Raw genomic sequence first — 19,106 nt, forward strand, 5'->3', positions numbered from 1 at the left:
TAATGTCACTGAACAATTTAGCACACAGTAAATAACTTAAATCTAGTCTAATGTGCTCAAACCACCTCGTCTTACCAGAGCGTTTCGGAAGGTTGGCAACAATGCATCTTAAGGAAACTGTCGGATTGAATCTAGCTCCGCAAAGCGGCCTCATCATGTCCAATTGCAAATATAAGGTTGCCAGCCCTTGTGGTAGGTATGCGCTCGTGGAACTCCAAAGGAATAATTTTGAGGATCTATACACCATCACACAAGCTTTATTTCAGCAGACACAATGGACACCGAGGAGCTGGCGAAAGGTTACACTGCGGTGAATGACACCCAATATAATGCAGGGTTATTCCTTCTGGAAAAGCTGGAAATAGTTCCAGGTCTGCGCGTTCTCGATGTTGGCTGCGGGCCTGGTAACCTCACCTCTCATATCGCCACTTGTGTTGGGGATCATGGAAGCGTTGTTGGCATCGATCCGAGCCAAGAGCGGATTGCCATTGCCCGTGCCCGTGGCAGAACGACTCCGAACCTATCATTCCATGAAGGAAAAGCTGAAGACCTCTCACTATTTGCCGCGGCCAGTTTTGATGTTGTTTATGTAAACTCTACATTTCATTGGGTAGAAGATCAGCCGGCTGCACTCCAGGAATTCGCGCGGGTGCTCAAGCAAGGGGGCCGACTCGGTATCTCAGGTGGCTCAGGAGACTTTGTTTCTGCACAAGAAAAGATCAAAGCAGAGGTGCTTTCGAGGGAGCCCTATCGGCGTTATCCAGAGAAGAGCGGCCCGAAATTTCTTAAGCAGCGAGAGCTTGGGGTTCTTCTGGATGGTGCAGGGTTAGCCCGAAGACAAAGTGTCACAAATAAGATCGTCAAGCTGGCTAGGAACGGAGAAGCGATGATTGAGTGGTTGGACACAAGTTCATCGGGGAAAACCTATGGTAGCATCCCGTTGGACTTGCGCCCAAAAGCGCGGGAAGAGATGAAACAGGAATGGAACAAAATTGCCACAAAGGATGGAATTCAAATGGACATGGAGCTGTTGGTGACTGTGGCTATCAAGGAGTAATAGTTGCATCCACTCCAGCGGGTGTACTAAGGAGTATATCAAATCTTTATAATTATTCATATTGAGCTTCGGACTATTCCTTAGAGTTACAGTGCTTGTAGCCAGCCAGCACTTCGTTAGTTTCGCCAGCATTTCTTTCGTTTGAGTAACATAGGTCGACACTGAAATCATCGCGCAACGACTCAGCTTGACTTCAAGATGAGGGGGGGAGGGGGGACTAAAAATCCAGGCTTCTCTGGGGCTACGTAGAAAACGATGCCGATCATGCTTTTGTTCGCATCCAAAAATCACCAGGTTGACACGGTACCTTGTGTCAGATTCACTAACTTAGCTCACATGTATGCCAAGCGTCCGTAAAGAGCCAAGAGCCTGCTATACCCCTCTCTAAACTTGTTGGGAGCAGTGCCAGAGCGAGTTTATAGTGCTGCACTAATATATCGAGGTATTTTGAGCAAAATAACCTCGATGATCCGGCAATGCCAATCACGCTTGATCTTTGGCATGACCTTAATTTTAAGCGCAAAAGTACGACATGATGTGTGTCTCTCCAATGCAAAGTGCGCCGAGACAAGACCTCGGCAGTGGAACGTCTTCCGTTCCTGGTAATGTACACGAAGTCATCAGCTCTATTCTCTAACTACGTGGTCCTCTTCTCAAAGTCCAACTTCGGTGGCTGGGTCGAGTTTCGTTTCAATCGGCGACCACCTGTCCTTGTATTTTCCTACGACTCACTATGCCGTCCTCGCCGGTCTCGGAGCAGTGCTCGATAGGGTCCACGTCCAATCTCTCGCATTCAGCGGAGATGGAGCGAATTACAGGCGTATTGGCAGAGAGAGGCGGTTCAAGCCTCATCGGAAAGAACAACAACCTCACAATAATCACCCCCCCAAGCGTTTCATTATTCAAGGACGAGACTATCCCACATGAGCTCGACTCGGAGTTTACAGTATGGTGGAATTTACCGGAACACAAAGATCCAGAGAACCCAATGAACTGGCCAGCACAGAAGAAATGGGTTAACATCATTACTATTTCCATAACTAGTTTTCTTGTGTGAGTATATTGCATAACCATACTGTTCTACCACTCATGGTGTGTCTCAACAACTCGTTGTCAAACTATCAGTTAACGCTATCAGGCCGCTCGTGTCCTCCATGCTTGCACCGGCTGTGCAGCTTGTGATGAAAGACTTCAGAACCACTTCTACATCATTCGCGACTTTTGTAATCTCAATTTTCGTACTCGGGTTTGCTTGCGGGCCGTTAGTACTCGCGCCAATGAGTGAGCTTTATGGCCGTGTGCTTATTTACAACATAACCAACGCGCTATTCTTGTGCTTCACTATCCTGTGCGCTCTATCACTAAACGAGACAATGCTTCTGGTATTCCGCTTTTTTTCAGGGTTCGTAGGGGTCGCCACAATATCCATTGGCTCGGGCAGCATTGCAGATATGATGCCGCGTGAGAAAAGAGGTCTAGCTGTGTCAATATGGTCTATAGGTACGATTCTAGGCCCAATGGTTGGCCCGATCATCGGCGGCTACGTAACAGAAGTCGCTGGCTGGAGGTGGATGTTCTGGGTCATTGCAATTGCTGTAAGTAAATTTCAAAGCGCTCGTCTGGATATATGATGGTATCCATTAACACTCACCAGGTCGGGATTGTCGCGATCTTCACGTTTGTTGTCTTGAAGGAAACCAATCACGTGGTGTTGTTGGAGAGAAAGGCAGCTAAGTTGAGGATCCAGACGGGAAATCCCACATACAAATCCAAACTCGCACCAGACATTACTTCTCTGGAGCTATTCAAACGAAGTATCATGCGACCTTCGAAACTGCTGATTTGCTGTCCGGTTGTCACTATCATGTGCACCTACGTCGCCATTCTATACGGAATACTATATCTCCTCTTCTCAACATATTCCTTTGTATTCAAAGAAGTATACGGATTCTCCACCTTCGCTACTGGCCTAGTCTTTCTTGCCGGTGGCGCTGGTACATTGTTGGGGCTTTTTTATGTTGCGAATTTCAGCGACCGAGCCCTGAAGAAGCGTGCAGCGGCGGGGCAGGCGACTACACCAGAAGATCGACTCTCTCGCATCATCATCTTGCCTGGTACCTTGACATTTCCAATAGGCCTGTTTGTATACGGATGGGGTATTGATGCGCAAGCTCACTGGATTGTTCCTCAAATCGGCACGGCTGTTACGGGATTTGGCTCGATTTTGGTATTCATCAGCATCCAGACTTACCTGATCGACGCTTTTGAAGGATACGCCGCCAGTGTGATTGGCGCCAACACGGTGCTAAGAGGTGTCGCCGGAGCTCTGATACCGCTAGGCGGGTTGAACCTGTACAAGGCGCTTGGATGGGGATGGGGAAACAGTCTACTGGGCTTTGTAGCACTGGCCTTTGCACCAATACCCCTAATATTTGGGTCCTACGGCGCTAAGATTCGTAATTTACAGCACAGCCGGCTAGAATTGTGACGTACCGCTACACACCCTTGACATATAAATGTATATTTTCCAATTGAAGCTGAGCCGCATATCGCTGCATCTCAATTTAGACATGCCTGTATAACTGAGGCTCCATCTTCCACAAGGTACACTTATGATTGAGAAGCCTCGCATCAAAGTTGCACTTGAAGCTACCAGGTTTCACTAACCACTATTACAATCGACTCTCGAAATCCACTATTGAGTTGTGGCCAAACCTTGCAAGGAGCTCGCTTCTAGTGACGTCTCGAAGTTGAAGTTTGTTCAAATTCCTCCCCATGCGCATGTAGTCTGTGCCAGTAGCCATCCCAACGAGAACAATAACGGCAGAGAGAGGCGATGCATCTATGCCAATCTTTTCAGCTAGGCCGTGCCAGCTCACCAGTAGGTCTGGCACGTCCTCTGAGATGTTACGGTTGCCAATGTTGGACGGTGCTTTCAACTTGTTGTGAGGCGGCGACCGGCGTGCCAAATCGACCAGGTCGGTGAAAGTTTGACCGTAACACTCATTGGAGACTTCGAGCGCACTCCTCAACCTAAGTCCAAATGATGCAGCAATTTCTATTCGCACTCGGTCGACCGCAAGCATGGCATTGGCAACTGATCGGGTGAGACCATCCCGATACAAAAGGAAATCGCCAGCAGTGCTTTCGATACGGCCAGCGTTCATCAACATCATCAAGGGATGAAACACTCCATTGACATTCGACAGACTGACTTCAACAACGCTGCTGCACCAGCGCAATGTCATTGGGAAGATGCTCTGTATCGAATTGCGAAACGCGGGCGTCGTATCATGGCGCAGAGCCGCGATAAAAACGAGGTTCTTTCTACCCAGCACAAGCAATTTCCCACCCTCCATTCTGCAAGAATACGGTGACAGGTTGATTTCGAGGATGTTTTCCACCTCAATCTCTGTCTCAGCTATCAGGGAAAAAAGGTTGCCAGGGATTGCGATGATTGTGTGCTGGTGCAGGTCAAAATTCTTCAACTCCTGCAGCACTGTCTCTTGTCCAGTGGATGGGACCGTCAGTATGATCACCCGGGAAAATGCAACGACCTCACTCATACTAGTCGTCAGAGGGAGGTTGGCAAACCCATCCACCGTACCGCTCGCTTCGAGATATCCCTGCTCTCTCACGGTTCGGGCATGCCGTGCATGGGTTGGATGCGAGTATAGCAATACACCTTTCCCGTGACTTTGGAGATCAGCGGCAAGTGCAAACCCAGAGGGCCCGGCCCCAACGATTGACAAATTCGCCTGTACGTCCATGATATGATATATTTGTTAATTTGTTTTTGTCCGCGTCAAAACATTCATGTGTTTGATGTGATATATGTAATACAACGAGCGCCAGAAGCTTGATAGTCGCCCAGTGATGAACTTGGAGATATGAAAATGGTGTCATCGCTCATCTAGTGCTACATGAAAAGTCGGAAAATGTCCTAGATGTATATGGTAAGAGACTCTGTAGCACCATGTACACTATGTTGAGCGATGGCACAACACCTTTACGGAATACTCAACCTAGAATGGCGTCAATACGGGGAATAAAGTCCCGCAGAAATCGTTTTCGTTCTCATTCGAACCCCTGTCCGTCATTCCCCACCCATTTTCCTTTATCATATTGCTCCGTCGAGATCATAAGCCGCGCCCCATTTTAGTTCGCCCTTGAGCAAGTTTGCTCGGTTTAGAGTCCATTTGGTGAAACTTGTCTGTTTTCAATAGTACCTCATATTCTCTTTTCACATCGCCTCATCTAATCATTTTGATGTCCGGCGCCGATCTCGCATCAAACGAATATCGTCATAACGACATCTCAACAGGTGCATAATGATTGTCCTGTTATTAGTTGGCAATTACTACAATAATCGATATTTGTGACCTGGCATACTCGCCAATACCTAGAAGCGACATTCCTCGCCTCGCTAAGACGAGTGCCCATTTAGTTCATGATATAATCACTCGGCGCCACAACGACGGTATGAGCAGCTTACCGATCTTAGCGGAAAATTGGGTCATAGAAAGAGTAAGAGAGCGCCTTTGAACTGGACTATGTATGGAGAAAAGAGCTGGTGTCTACCAAGTGTAAGCTTCCTCCACCAGATCCACGTCAAACCCATCCTTCACACAACTCACAACTTCTCTCGTAGCCTCATCCGCCATACCACCAGGGCCACAGACCAATACGGTTGTCTGATGACCTACTTCCACGGAGGATCTTATCACAGTCCCAACGTCCATTCTTCCTGTATTTATTACTGGTATTGCCGGCGTCGCTGGGCTTCTACTTTGTTGACCCTCTTCCTTGAAACTCTCAGCCTTTGGTACAGAAGTATCGGAAGTACCTGTACACCAGAAGTGATACTCAATCCCTTCCAAATCGGTAAGAAAATTCTGTTTGACATGTACAATAAGAGAAATCTCTCGAGCAGACCAGTCAAGAATGAACCGTTTCGTATTCCTCATAATCCCATGAGTGTTTCCTGATGGCTTGCCTTCCCGGAGGTTTGCTAATGTGTATGCGTGGATAAACCCCAGTGCATTTGTGATGCCAATGCCTCCCGCTAAACATAGGACGGTATCGGCAAGTAACAACGGTTGAAGTGTAGCTCGATGACCGGCATATGGCCCCTCATTATAAACCGATACTTCAATACTGTGCTGGGGAGAGGATGCGAGGAGGCGACGTCGAAGGCTAGCAGTGGTTCCACTGTGCGCACGAACTAAGAAACGAATAGATGCACGGCATCGAGTCTCCGTCTCGTTCAAGGCCATTGCCTGAGTTGTGGTCTCATATATAGTCTCATCATCGTTCTTGGACCCAGACACAGACGAATGAGCCGCCGGTAGTGCTTGTCCCTCCTGCTTCCAGCTCGCAACACTGAAAGGGTGGCTCTCCCAAGCCTTGCCTACTCCAAGGAAGTAGAGAAAACTGTGCTGTCCAGGCCCAAATCCGCGGAGTGTCCTTGGGAAAACAGTAATCTGCATGATGCCGCTATCTGGGATTGCCTGCACTATTGCCTTGGAGCTGCCGATACGGTTATAATAAACGATGCGAGCGAACCTCACAACTCGGTCGACAGCCCAGAAAGCAAACGCAAGATAGAGCCAAACTTGGTAACCATAATCGTACCCAAAGTGTGGAACGACATGATACCAACACCCAACCAGGGCCAGAACCACAAGAACGATGTGGAGTATCAAAAAGGTCTCGTAGAACCTGATGCGAAATGGTAACATGGCAAATCCTGCTGCCAAGCAAAAGGCTATCGTCGCAAGAATGCCCCACCACTACAGGAAACAATTAGCGAATACCGAGAAAGGGAAAACTCTATAGGAACAGTTTGAAGCGCAAGTATATAGCACGTACATAAAAGGGCTCTGCCGCCTTAGCAGAATAAGCAGATGCTCCATCGTACCCGGGCTCGAAATATGCCAATGTATACACGATACTGTGTACAACGGCTTGCACAGTAGCGACTCGCGCGGCCCAACGATGTAATGTTAGAAACGCCGATTGACTCCATCCGGTCACCACAATCAGAATGTTGTTGCGGCCTGCAAACAAGATGGCGATACTTGTGTTCACGAAGCTGAGGATACCCGTTCGGTTTCCGACATATTCGCAGAATTCAAATCCTGAGGACATGAACCAAATGTTTGGCTGAAAACTTTGGAAGGAGATGGAAGATAAAATAACGTTTAATACAATATATACGAAGATGAAAATGCTTAGCGCCCTGCTTGGGACATATCCTAGTTGGGAAGGAAGCGGCTCTAACCGCCGAGATTCGAAGAGAGCAGGAAGCCATATAAGTCGACGAAGCTTGGTCCAATGCTTAGAGGTCTGCAGCAGTTTTTGCAGTCTGGGAAATGTGCTCATAATATGGTTCAGAATACCGCAGCCGATGCAGATGCCAATGACTATCAGATAGAGAATTAACCTTCAAGACGAATTAGTGTCATGTTCAGAAGAAATGTGTCTACTACCTAAAACGGTAAGCTCAAAGCAAACTTACGAATATGTTGTGTGGAGATATTCAGATCTTGCAAACTCCCCGAGAGTCCCATGAGTAGAGTAATAAAGATCGTGATTGACCAGGCTTGTCATGTTAAGCCACATAGCATCATCTGGTAGTTCGAGTGTAGGAGCGTTGGCAGGAAGGCTATCTTCGAAAGTCGGTTCTGAAGCCCCAGCAACTGCCTGATGACTGAAGCAGGTGGCTTGCTTCTCTGAGGGATAGCCATCTGCGTTACAGTTTTGCTGTATACAATACGCCATAGTCTGGAGCCAAGGAATGTTGGTCGCATAGCACTCATCGCTAGTCGTACCCATAGGCATGTCCACGCCCATGTCATTCATGTCCATATCCGACATTCCACTATCAGTGTCAAATATGCTACAGTTCAAATAGAGCGAGGTGAGGGAGTCATGACATGCTTGACAGCACAAGTCCTGATATAGGGAGACACCAAAGCCGACGATTCCATACTGCATGGCTCTGGCATATTGGGGAAAACAGGATATGGGCAAGAAAAGAAGGATGAATGAAGTATTCATGATGAGGAAGTTACAATCCAATTGGTTGACAAAAGGAAAGAAGTATTACCAGATGACAGCAGTTGTTCAGAGGCAAGAACGAATATTCTCTTCCGTAGTATGGAACAACAAAATATCAAATTTATATGGACCAAATCGGAGGCGAAATCTGAATGCGATGGCTAAATTGGCGCTTTGGAACATCCGTTTCTAGTTCATTCGAGTGAATTCAGCTCGCACTACTTAAACCTGAGTGCGTTCAGTGCATGAATAACGGCAAATAATTTCAGCAAGAATCCAATTCTGGTGAAAGAGGAATTCTGATTTGTTCATGGCGAGAGTCTGATTAATAACATCTGCCTACAGCATCTCGCCATGTTTTATCACAACGAGGACGCTGGCCTGGGAAATTGGGCTAACTCCAATGTGCTGCAATACGTTTTGATATCATTCGCTCACCCTGCGGTGTTTCAAACTGTTAAAGATGTTAGGGGGAACGAGAAAGATTGAGTAAGTTTTCGTTACCGGCTACTGACGCGGCTAAAAGTAGTGAACGCGGAAAGCATACTCCGTTCCAGTCATGTCGTGCTATATATAGCCAATCATGATAAAAACAACTTGCTCAAAGCGGGCACCTCCGAGAAACACATGACGCGCCCAATTTGGCGTAGCTTTGCTTTGCGCTTCTATGTAATATTAGGCAGTAATCATGGCGACAAATCTTGCGTCTTCGCGTATGGCGTTGGCCTCTCGACAGAACGCTCATAAGGGTTGCCGCCGTGATTTACTAGACAGCGATATGCAGCAGATGAGGATAATTGGATAATCGGGCCAAGATTTATTAGTTGACTAAAAAGCGTTAATAAAATAGAGATGGGCTTTGTTGCATAACAATGGATCAACGCAAGCCCGTTTTGGGAGCAAACTCGACCTCACATCTCACCCAGCGCATTAGCCACAATCAGCATATATATTACAAAGGACCTGAGTTTATCGTACAAATAGATTTATCACATTACTATAGGAACCATTACAGGTTTACCATATTAACTTGACACATGGATTACAAGATTCATGAAGTTGATGATTGCAGAGCCCGTGAATCTTGAAAGTCTGCTTCGATACCCGTGCAATAACTGCACTTCTCCGACCATCTACAGAGGTCCATACCACTAATTGGTGGCACATGCCAGCGCTCACCAAAATGTTCAACTGATGCAGCATATGTCATACCCATTTCTACGATACCCCTATGCCCCTATGGTCGGCCAAGTAGTCGTGATCACTCGGAAGGTTTCTATCACCAGATATGACCAATTGTTTCTTTCTTACGCCATGAATCGTTGATTCAAATGTATGCTTTATGGTATCTCATTTCAGCCTTTGCTTCTAGAGCATTAAGATGAACGAATTGTGTTGAGTTCTCGTCGCCGTATGCGGCCTGAGGGATTTGAGTGATGTTCCAGATGCAAATGACAGTAGTGATAACTGATAAAGGAAAATGATAAAGAGAACAATAACCTTAGCTCAATTCTTGGGCGGAAGTTGATGGGACATCTTCATGGATGGAGTAGTCTATATCGGTTCCACAATCGCGCAGACCGTCCATGTCGACCTAACTCCGAACCTCAGGTAGGCGAGCATGGGCCGAATCGAATTTGACTCTAGACTACGGATCCGTATACTCATTCACACTTGAATGAATTAGCTGATTGGACTGATAGAGATTTTCATCAGAAATGAAATGCTGGTAATGCTATCAACACCTTGTAAACCAGGTGTCATGCATTAAGAACTGTATCTGTTATCTCGGTTCTTTACGACTTCTTGGGGCACGTTGCTGTCCTCTTTCTGGATGTCCACGCGAGCGGTTAACGAATGCGTCGGCCGTGCTGCCACGTTAAGCTACTACATATGCAAGGACACTCCCCACTCATTCAACATCCCTGACCAATCAACCACAACACCCGTCAAGCTGTGTACGTATCAGCCGATTGAGGAAGGATGTATGACATCCACATATTCTTGCTTCATAATTGTAGCTTCTTTGCTTATACGTCCTTCAAGATTGGAATTTCACTCGTCCACATTTGCCTAGTCGCGATGTCATTATATCAAGAAGATCGTGGTATCTCAGGCACCAAGAGCCCTTGTCATGAGGCGGCCAGAAATGCCCAACCCCTCACGGGCGATGTTGGTAATCAAATAAGAGATGATGCCCTTGATTTTCTTGAGCATCATAAAGCAGGAAGAACGGAGAACTTGTCCCAGGATGCCTGTTTTACAAAGGCTCTAAGGCGAAAAATCGATTGGAGATTGATGCCTTTCCTTTGCGCTTGTTACACGCTGAATTTCATTGACAAAGTCCTCTTGAACGTGAGTCATGGTTGGTTATTGTACGGCAATGACGCTAATTGGTGAAGTATGCCAAAATCATGGGAATGGAATCTCAATTGCATCTTATCGGCAACAATTATTCGAACGCTTCCTCTGCCTTCTTCATTGCCGTCCTTCTATTCTCATTCCCAAACATGTGGCTGCTCAACCGTCTACCAGTTGCTAAATGCTTAGGCTTCAATCTTCTTGGATGGGGTCTATGCTCAGCTTGTCACGCGGCTCTTAGCAACTACGGCGGGCTTGTTACTGTTCGTGTCCTTAGCGGAGCGTTCGAGTCAGGTATTCCGCCAGCTTTAATGCTTTTGAGCAGCCAGTACTTCACATACAGCGAGCAGGCTCCTCGGTTTGCCTATTGGTATATGGGAATGGGGAACGGACAAATACTGGGTGCTCTGATCTCCTTTGGTTTCCAGCATATGTCGCCAAGCGCCCCACTCTCTAGTTGGAAGACGATGTTCTTGGTTCTCGGGCTCGTCACTATGATGCTTGGGGTCATTGTCTTGCTTTTTGTCCCAGATTCGCCGATGAAGGCTCGATACCTGAATAATGAGGAAAAGGTGGCCCTACTAGAGCATATCAAAGTCAACCAGACCGGCATTGATAGCCGTCACTTTCATCCTCGTCAACTGCTTGAGGGTCTACTCGATTTGGGATGCTGGGGAATATTCTTTGTCATCATACTCCAATCTTCTGGCTCCGGTGTCGTCACAGCTTATTCAGCTACTATTCTGACCTCGTTTGGTTACACCCCAAAACAGGCCGCTCTGCTCAATATTCCTTCCGGCGTCGTCAACATCATCGTCATCCTGTCGTATTCTGCATTCGTCCGATTTAGAGGCCAAAGGTGGCTGGTGAATGCTGTTGCAGGTGCTATAGGTACGATGGCTGCCGCACTGCTCTGCTTTCTACCCAATTCAAACCGTGCCGGACTTCTCGCGGGGATGTATCTGATCAACGTCCTGCCTGGAGCCTCGAACATCACCTTTCAGTGGCTGACGTGCAACACTGGCGGACACACTAAGAGGACATATGCTACTGCGGGGATGAGCGCTGCTTTCGCCATTGGGAATATTATCGGCCCTTTGACATTTAGAGCCCAGGACGCGCCACAATTTAGACCAGCGAAGTTGACGCTCGTGGTCATGTGGGGGACTTCAATATTAGCTAGCGTGCTCTGCTTCCTCTACTACTCCTGGATGAACAAGTCTCGAGCCAGAGGCTCTGGAGGTACTGCAGAAAAGGTCGAGCTGAGTCAGGCTTATGCCGGACTCACGGATAAAGAGAACAAGGATTTCAGTTATCATTTGTAGCAATCCGGTCATTAGACCAGCAGTACTATGGCGCAATAATTGCTTTCCTTTAGCGGGGATGAGGGATTGAGTATTCAAGGAAGTACTCACAACGCATGTCGATCTGGCACGGTAAGTCCTGGCCAATCTAACACTCTGCATGGGAAAGAGATAGAAGTCTTGTAGAATATCAACATGATTGAAGTCGTCGCAGATCCGGAACAAATATTCGGAATGCTGTTCCTCGTAATGTGGTTTCACGATCTCTACCGCAGAGGCATTATTAGCCAGCAGCTACCGATACTTCCTGTGAATGAGCACCATGTACACGAGTAGATGCGGCTATGTAGACGCAAGCTATCATGCTCACCTTTAGTGCCTTACCAGTAATGGAAATTCAGCATGGGTGAGCGAGTGATTTTAAGCATACCTTCTTGCATATGCGAGTGGACCCATAAGCGAACCCTTATTTCCCACGTTTGAGATACGCAATAAAATCTGGCGATTGCTAATTACATTCTATTCCTTGCCTTCGTTATTCATCAAACCTTTAATTCTTGGAATCTTTCTGCCGCTGCCGAGAGATGTCTGCGCTTCAGATTCTGGACTAGTTAGGTCATACAGCCGAACGTGAAGCCCAGGGCGACAAGCAGGCCCGTCTAGACCATCTCAAGGGAATCCAGAGGCTGCAGAAAACTGTAGCAACTCCAAGATACAAGATTCTCAAGGTGGGTTTTCAGGCTTACCGAAATATTTGTGTACGAATCGTCCAGGAGAGAGGGATCCTCCTAACCCTGGCAGCCGGTCATTGCGTGACGGCCCGAAGCTCAGTGCCGCTAAAAAAGCTGATGAGATACTGATAGGTAACAATGCTCTTAATCTCTCGAAATGCATGGTCTAACAGTGTCAGTACACATCATGAGACTAGTGACAATGATCGGTGTAGCAGACGAGGTCGGGCCTAGTACCTATGAAGCCAACGAGGCGACGCACTTCAACGTCAAGAAACAGATTCTTGGCGATTCCAAATACTAGTTAGTTGCTACGGCGATTATATAGCGATCTTAATGTTAACTCGTTTTTAGTAATGACATCGCCCTCAAGGTCTACAGCAACATGGGCTCTCTGATGGCCCAAGACATTGAAACTGACGGCCATTTATTTACCTTTGGCAAGCCCATGCTCGATTACACTGCGGAAAACCAGTAGTACGATCAGGCATTCAACGACTTCTTTACGTCTCGTCGCGCTGCTACATGAGGTAGATGGTTCGGCCATTTTCCGGCTCGAGAAAAGGCTGACATTTCGAAGAGGAGAGAGATTCTGCTTGTGGATGTGGCAGGTGGTCAAGGATATTGATTACATCAGTTTCGACAAGCATATCCAGGCTTGCCAGGACTCATCATCATCCAGATCAAGCCACATGTAATCACCAGTCTTGATGATATCGAAACCATGGCATATGATTTCTTTACTCCACAGCCAATTCTTGGTGCCAAATTCTAGTACATCAAGCAGACCTTGCACAATTGGAGCGAAGAGAAATCGATCGCTATTCTCCAGAACACGGCACGAGCAATGGAAAGAGAGTATTCAAATATATTGCGGACATGACACAAAGTTAAGACTCAGTGGTGGCATGGTTGAAAATTGGAGCACTGCCGGTTTCCAGACCCGTCCAATGTTCTTGTATGATCAATTTCATCGGCGATGTAGGTTTACAGAGACATTGAGAGAATATCAAAAGTGCTTTCTTCATGTCACCATGATCACCTCGGCACCCAGGTTCTGTTGACAACGCGCAGATAACAGAACGAACGTCTGTGTTTACTTCTGGCCTTGAGAATCGATTCTCAAGTCGCATTGATGATTTTGCGTCCAAAAGTAAGGCCAAGTTCAGCTAACTAGGATTAGAGATCTCCACTCCCAGTGCGCCAATAGCGGATACAGGACGCGCAGGTAGGTATGCCACAGTGACAAGAACATGTTGGGCAGATTGAGGAGGACGCGCAGATCGTTGGTATAACAGTACTCGTAGGTTGCCCTTGTGCTAAAGAGGAGATGGAGAAGCTTTAGAATGAGCAGCTGGAGTGAGATCTCGGTCTCGCTTCCGGGGGGCAGTGAGAAGAGCGTGAAACGCCAACCAGCCTTCTATGCCCTAAAATATTTGCAGAATCCTATGCTGTTTACATTGACTCCAATTAAACGCGTCTTGCGGAACTTCAACCATTGATATGCCACAATATCCTCAAACACCATGTTACTCATATCTGAAAGCCGTCATGATCATTGCGTTAAACCACAATGCCCATGTCCGTCCAATGCAATTTGATCAGATCTGCGCACTTCTCCCCAATGCCATACGCTGGCATTTGCGTGTGACCGCCGTGCAGAGTTGGAATGATGCTGCAATCGGCCACTCGCAAGCCTTTGACACCCCTCACGCGGAGCTTCTCGTCTACTACAGCTGCCGGATTATCCGCCTTGCCCATCGCGCAAGTCCCTGAAGCATGATAGCCTGAGATTCGATTAGATATTACAGTACCCACCGGACTATTAGGATAAAAGTTACTTACAAGTCGTAGCATTTTCGCGAACATACGGTATCCACTCCTCTCGAGAGGTGTATTTGTGGTGGGCCAAGTTCGGCGGCCACGATCCTTTCACAACGTCTTTGGTGCCTTTGCCATTCATGATAATCTCGTTACCGAAACGGCATGCTTCGGCGAGGACCTCGACATCCAATGGATCGGTGAGATATCCGCAGTCAACCTCCGGTCCAACAAGAGGATCTGCGTTCTTTAGTTTCACAGAGCCGCGGGAGCGGGGCGCGAATAGCTCCGCAATCATGCTGAATGCATGCTTATTGTCGATCGGGAACTGGTCGTACTGCCTTGGACCTCCGTAACATTCGGTATTCCAAAACTCCACATTTGGCTGTTGAGGCGTCAACCCCATAGGATCCCGTCCCGGTTGCCTTGGCGCAGAGTTCCACAATTCAGAATCAGCGAGGCGATCGTCGAGTCGGGCGAAAGCGAATGCTCCAAATGGGAATGTCGCAAGAAATCCTGTCTTGGTATCCTTCCACATCTTGTAGGAATTAGCAAGCCCGTCGCCATGATATGCAAGACGATCATTTGTGAGCCCTTCCTGCTCAGTTTCGTAGAACATGAACACGATCAAGTGGTCCATCAGGTTCTGGCCAACGCCAGGCAAGTCGATCAACACTTCAATCCCCAGTCGCTCGAGTTCTTCTTTGCTTCCAAGACCTGAACGATTTAGTATGTTTGGACTACAATAGGTTCCGCCGCTAATAATGACTTCCTTTGAGGCAGCGATCTCGGCTGGTGAGCCGTCTGGCTTGATAACCTTGACACCGGTTGCGCGCAGCTCTCCGGACGGGCTGCGCTCGAACATAATCTTGTCGACGTGTGTTTCTACCAGAATGGTGATATTGCCTTTGGCGCGGTTGTTGGTAATGAAATCTGCCCCGGTTGTACGAACACCCTGATGAACTGTTCTAAGCACATGGCCGCATCCGTGTGGATTCTCTCCATGAGTGAACATGTCGTCGTCTAGGGGCATCCCCTTAGATATCATGGATTCTAGTACGCGTTCCGATATAGGTGCCAGGTCGTGCGGTTCGATATGAAGCGGACCGTCATATCCATGTAACTTTGATGAGGACTTGAGCCATGGCTTTGAATGGAATGTTTCAGACTGGTTATGGTGTTGACATCAGCATGCGCGCCAACTCGTTGGCTGGAAGCCTAACTGACCTTTTGCATGTAACCAAAAAATTCTTCGCCACTCCAACCTTCCAGTCCCCAGTCATCAAAATCTTGCTTTGAACCTCGAATGCAAAGCGTGCCGTTGCAGCCTGAGCAACCACCAAGAAACTTGCCTCTACTTAATTTTACTTGGCGGTCGTCGATCCCATATCCTCTCTCACAAACAATGTTCCAGTCAGTCTCTTTGTCGAACAACTGCGACCATCTAGGCAAGGGTTAATACGATAGTAAAAACATGGTTTTCGCTCTTGGGGCAGCAACTAACCCTCCGGCCATCTGGGTATTTTCAAGGTTCTCATTATGCTGGCCTGCTTCAATTACTAGTACGTTGACATTCTGGCATTCCGCAAGTCTGCCCGCTATCACGCAGCCAGATGTTCCTCCGCTACATGCAATGTCAATTTCGTTTCTTGCCATGTCAGAGGGAGGCGTGGATACTGACCCGCAGATAATGAAGTCGTATTCAAGCTGTTCGCCACCAGAGCCCATTTTGTTTGTCTCGGATAGGCAATGATAACATCAGCGTAGTCTTGTTCTACTCAGTCGAAAGGGCATAGGCATGAGCAATTCAAGTCTGCAGGACAGAATACTTATACAAGATCTGGCCATGTGGAGTCCTTCAGATGGGATATCGCTGTATTACTAAATAATCTCACGGTTTAAGTCGAGAAGCTAGCTTAATCCGCTGATGCTAAGCATAGCGAGCCACGACCCCGCATTCTACCAGATGCACGTTGCTTATTCAAGAGTCTTGTCACATAGACCGTGTCTGATCCCCAGCTGCACATGTGCCGTGATTCGTCAAGAGCGCCAAGTCATGGAGCTATGAAGCGATAGCGTGTGGAGAACCCGTGACGATCCCCCGTGGGGTAGGTCGAAGGAGGCCAGACTAATAGAGGAGACGTGTGGCACACACGGGATTGGCTGCCGTTCGGAAACAGAATACTGGCGGAATAAGAGCTTCCTCGGAATCAGACCATGAAACGGAATGCATATGGCTTCAACATGCGGTCAATATTAGCTTTCATGTTCATCTCTCGGGGCACCGGGCAGGACTCTGTCCGGGTCTTCGAGTCATCAAGTCGTCGGTTATCCATCAACTGAGGGTTATGCAGTGTAGATAGGTATTGAATCAGTCCCATGGTTTGCATTCAGACTCAATGGAAAGGCTTGATTGAGTTATGCTAATGCCCCTGACATTATAAAAGCCAAGAAAATAGAAACGACCATGGAAGAAATCAACCTCAACCCTTCACACACATTCTTTCCATATTTCAGCTTGTCCACAGTCTCGTTACTGTGACTTGGGTTTCCTGTTCTGGTCAATGCCACCCCGCTACTTTCGGTCATGTCTGCAAATTCGCTTACTTAGGGACACATGGCTGCCAAGAGACGTGAAGCTGATGAGTAAAGGCGACTGTAGCATCATCGTCGGATATCTGGCCAGTGGCTGTAGCGTTACTGCTGGTCAGGGCAATGCGGTTGTTGATATTAAGAATGCCCGTTTGGCCGCAGGGAGACCAGATGGTAGAGGCGGTGGGGACCTGGTCCTGCTTTGTGTAGACCTGGCCGTTGGCCCATACGCCACCTCCAGCAATCGAAGCTTGAGTAGTGGTCTAAACGGTATCATTAAATAGCTGTTCTTGAGTTGTTAGAAGAAAGCAAAGCTCAACGTACGGTAGCTCCTGCATCTTGGGAGAAGAAGTAGGTAGAGTAGAAGGTTCCAGTAACACCCTTGTCCAACTGGGCAAATCCGTGGTAGGTGGACTCAACGATAGCGAACTGAAAGCCACCAGGGTACTTGAGATTCAAATGCAACTGGCAGTTCTTGGTCTTGTCTGCAGCAGTAAAGCCAGGCCCGATGTAGGTCTGGAACCCGTCAAAACCGAAGGTGACGACCTAGCGCTGCATTAGCCGTTGTGTCTCATGTGGCATGATTACATAGTAACGTTGTGCCGAGGGAGAGTAGGGGGTTCAGGTATCACGCAAGAAGATGCTCACAGTCCTATCGGGAGAGAGGTCGGTGGTAACGGTGCCCTGGGGACATCCGTTGCCAGAGTTAGAGGTGCTGACGATCTGGATTTCGTTGGGAGAAGGAGTATCGCCGTTTGAGCCAGAGGGAAAGTTCACCGGCCCAGCTACAGCCAGAACAGGTGCGAGAACAGCAACAGAGAAGCGCATCTTGAGTGATTGGAAATTTCTCTGTTGGAGAGAGTAGTTATGAAGATCCTATGACTGAAACCTGGAGAGCGAAGTTGGCTGTTTTTTTCTTTCAATATCGCATCATGAAGGGATCAAGGCTTGTATTTATAGGCATCGTCATCTCGTACTTGCTTGGTAAGATCTCTACAAGTCCAATAAACCGAACTCATGATGCGACGATGCTGAGGCTGGAGCGGTCCCGTGGGTACGATTCAACACGTCCAACGCAAAGGAAGTTGTGTAGCTCTGACGAGAATAGATTGCCCGTGGTCTGACTTCAAGGTCGCTCAGCTCTTCATCTCCGTTCCAGTCCGCCAGCATCTAGATTGCGGTCGAAATACTTCAGTCAGATTATAGATGAAAACATATTGTGCCAAGGACATTTGGCTACACCTTGTTAGAGAGCAAAGTGCAACATTATTCTGTTTATAGAACCACTTGTTGATAGCTTCACTAGAATGGAGGGTCTCGCTGCCGCAGAACGCTCAGCACTTTTGTCAACCCAAGCTTCTGGGCTAATATCGGTACAGGTCTGGCCACTCTCAAAGTTACGGCGCTGGTATACCGCGTCTCTCAAGAAGACTTAGTCTTATATGTGGCGCACGTGTTTTCATGGTAGCACATATTGCGCAGGTTCTAGAGCTCCGTATTGTCGGAATTGCTGCTATTTTTGTATCAGTTCGAGAGTAATATATATTAAGCTTTATTGTACTCATCAGCTGACCCACAGAAGAAAGTTTGGTTCGAATTCGCTTGCATATGTCGAGACCCTTCCGGCGATGGCAACCGGCCTTCCTCGACGCTCATCATGGTAAAATGGACTGACGAATTGCTGGAGTGGACGACCAACTTCTCCCTAAACCGGGTGCTGGATTGGAAGGTTGATAGTATCATGCTTGATATCAATTAAGAGATGTAAATTTTGATACAATCAACAAAGCGCGCGACTCGAGCACTTTCGGCTTCACGGTGTTTCCTTCTTGTGCAATCCTGGCTAAATATACATTTAGCCTCATTTACGAAGGTCAGGGACAACGCTAGGGACCACTAGTTGTAAGGTTCTGTCCTAATCAAACGATGTCACTGTAACATGACATCTAGACTAACCCAGGCATAAATAAATACTAGGCAAAGCTAAGCTTTGAGTTCAAAGCTGAATGGTCTGCAAGATCTCAGATATTGTGTAGCATTGACGCCTGACCCTGAAACTCGCTTGTTCGCACATTTTCGAACACCGGACCGTCAAATCATTTTACCCAGCTGAACTGTGGTGTATTCTTGTTAGCGTAATGCTATGCTCTTCTGGTCCACTTCTCATTATCACATTCT

At 47.5% G+C, this 19,106-nt stretch overlaps 8 protein-coding genes across 8 annotated transcripts; 4 read left to right on the forward strand and 4 right to left on the reverse strand.

The window, feature by feature from the left end:
- The first annotated feature begins 10 nt into the window (after positions 1–10).
- Positions 11–1,123, forward strand: BKA67DRAFT_587708 (S-adenosyl-L-methionine-dependent methyltransferase). The gene has a single exon (XM_046104347.1). It carries the CDS (start codon positions 275–277, stop codon positions 1,055–1,057), a length of 783 nt encoding a protein of 260 aa, XP_045951378.1. The 5' UTR covers positions 11–274; the 3' UTR covers positions 1,058–1,123.
- Positions 1,124–1,592: 469 nt separating this feature from the next.
- Positions 1,593–3,545, forward strand: BKA67DRAFT_596186 (major facilitator superfamily domain-containing protein; the record flags this gene model as incomplete). The annotated part of the gene is made up of 4 exons (XM_046105268.1): positions 1,593–1,664; positions 1,965–2,110; positions 2,196–2,652; positions 2,712–3,545. The coding sequence occupies 4 exons, from the start codon at positions 1,593–1,595 to the stop codon at positions 3,543–3,545; spliced, it is 1,509 nt and encodes a 502-aa protein (XP_045951379.1).
- A 70-nt stretch (positions 3,546–3,615) lies between these two features.
- On the reverse strand, positions 3,616–4,827 carry BKA67DRAFT_632928 (6-phosphogluconate dehydrogenase; the record flags this gene model as incomplete). The annotated part of the gene is made up of 1 exon (XM_046105615.1): positions 3,616–4,827. One exon carries the CDS (start codon positions 4,825–4,827, stop codon positions 3,730–3,732), a length of 1,098 nt encoding a protein of 365 aa, XP_045951380.1. The 3' UTR covers positions 3,616–3,729.
- Positions 4,828–5,634: 807 nt separating this feature from the next.
- Positions 5,635–8,056, reverse strand: BKA67DRAFT_665258 (ferric reductase like transmembrane component-domain-containing protein; the record flags this gene model as incomplete). Its single annotated transcript, XM_046108527.1, has 3 exons — positions 5,635–6,849; positions 6,929–7,502; positions 7,578–8,056. The coding sequence occupies 3 exons, from the start codon at positions 8,054–8,056 to the stop codon at positions 5,635–5,637; spliced, it is 2,268 nt and encodes a 755-aa protein (XP_045951381.1).
- Positions 8,057–10,317: 2,261 nt separating this feature from the next.
- Positions 10,318–11,949, forward strand: BKA67DRAFT_587714 (major facilitator superfamily domain-containing protein). Its single transcript, XM_046104348.1, has 2 exons — positions 10,318–10,474; positions 10,522–11,949. Exons 1-2 carry the CDS (start codon positions 10,418–10,420, stop codon positions 11,803–11,805), a joined length of 1,341 nt encoding a protein of 446 aa, XP_045951382.1. The 5' UTR covers positions 10,318–10,417; the 3' UTR covers positions 11,806–11,949.
- Positions 11,950–12,702: 753 nt separating this feature from the next.
- BKA67DRAFT_665260 (uncharacterized protein) lies at positions 12,703–12,993 on the forward strand (the record flags this gene model as incomplete). Its single annotated transcript, XM_046108528.1, has 2 exons — positions 12,703–12,818; positions 12,870–12,993. 2 exons carry the CDS (start codon positions 12,703–12,705, stop codon positions 12,991–12,993), a joined length of 240 nt encoding a protein of 79 aa, XP_045951383.1.
- A 722-nt stretch (positions 12,994–13,715) lies between these two features.
- BKA67DRAFT_587717 (GMC oxidoreductase) lies at positions 13,716–16,203 on the reverse strand. The gene is made up of 5 exons (XM_046104349.1): positions 16,018–16,203; positions 15,841–15,960; positions 15,564–15,780; positions 14,361–15,504; positions 13,716–14,302 (listed from the first exon to the last, which is right to left on the reverse strand). The coding sequence occupies exons 1-5, from the start codon at positions 16,062–16,064 to the stop codon at positions 14,079–14,081; spliced, it is 1,752 nt and encodes a 583-aa protein (XP_045951384.1). The 5' UTR covers positions 16,065–16,203; the 3' UTR covers positions 13,716–14,078.
- Positions 16,204–16,939: 736 nt separating this feature from the next.
- On the reverse strand, positions 16,940–17,756 carry BKA67DRAFT_528026 (uncharacterized protein; the record flags this gene model as incomplete). The annotated part of the gene is made up of 3 exons (XM_046098918.1): positions 16,940–17,191; positions 17,253–17,474; positions 17,577–17,756. 3 exons carry the CDS (start codon positions 17,754–17,756, stop codon positions 16,940–16,942), a joined length of 654 nt encoding a protein of 217 aa, XP_045951385.1.
- Between the last annotated feature and the right edge of the window lie 1,350 nt (positions 17,757–19,106).

Source organism: Truncatella angustata (assembly GCF_020726525.1).
Source record: "Truncatella angustata strain MPI-SDFR-AT-0073 chromosome Unknown BKA67scaffold_13, whole genome shotgun sequence".
In the NCBI taxonomy this organism is placed as follows: domain Eukaryota; kingdom Fungi; phylum Ascomycota; class Sordariomycetes; order Amphisphaeriales; family Sporocadaceae; genus Truncatella; species Truncatella angustata.

Bases quoted from the DNA above. Each gene is read 5' to 3' on its own strand.
- BKA67DRAFT_587714 (XM_046104348.1), top strand. From the start codon at position 10,418: ATGCCTTTCCTTTGCGCTTGTTACACGCTGAATTTCATTGACAAAGTC. The intron at 10,475-10,521 runs GTGAGTCATGGT...TAATTGGTGAAG, and splicing joins TTGACAAAGTCCTCTTGAAC to TATGCCAAAATCATGGGAAT.
- BKA67DRAFT_587717 (XM_046104349.1), bottom strand. From the start codon at position 16,064: ATGGGCTCTGGTGGCGAACAGCTTGAATACGACTTCATTATCTGCGG. The intron at 15,505-15,563 runs GTCAGTTAGGCT...CACCATAACCAG, and splicing joins TTTTTGGTTACATGCAAAAG to TCTGAAACATTCCATTCAAA. The intron at 14,303-14,360 runs GTAAGTAACTTT...ATCGAATCTCAG, and splicing joins TCGCGAAAATGCTACGACTT to GCTATCATGCTTCAGGGACT.
- BKA67DRAFT_587708 (XM_046104347.1), top strand. From the start codon at position 275: ATGGACACCGAGGAGCTGGCGAAAGGTTACACTGCGGTGAATGACACC.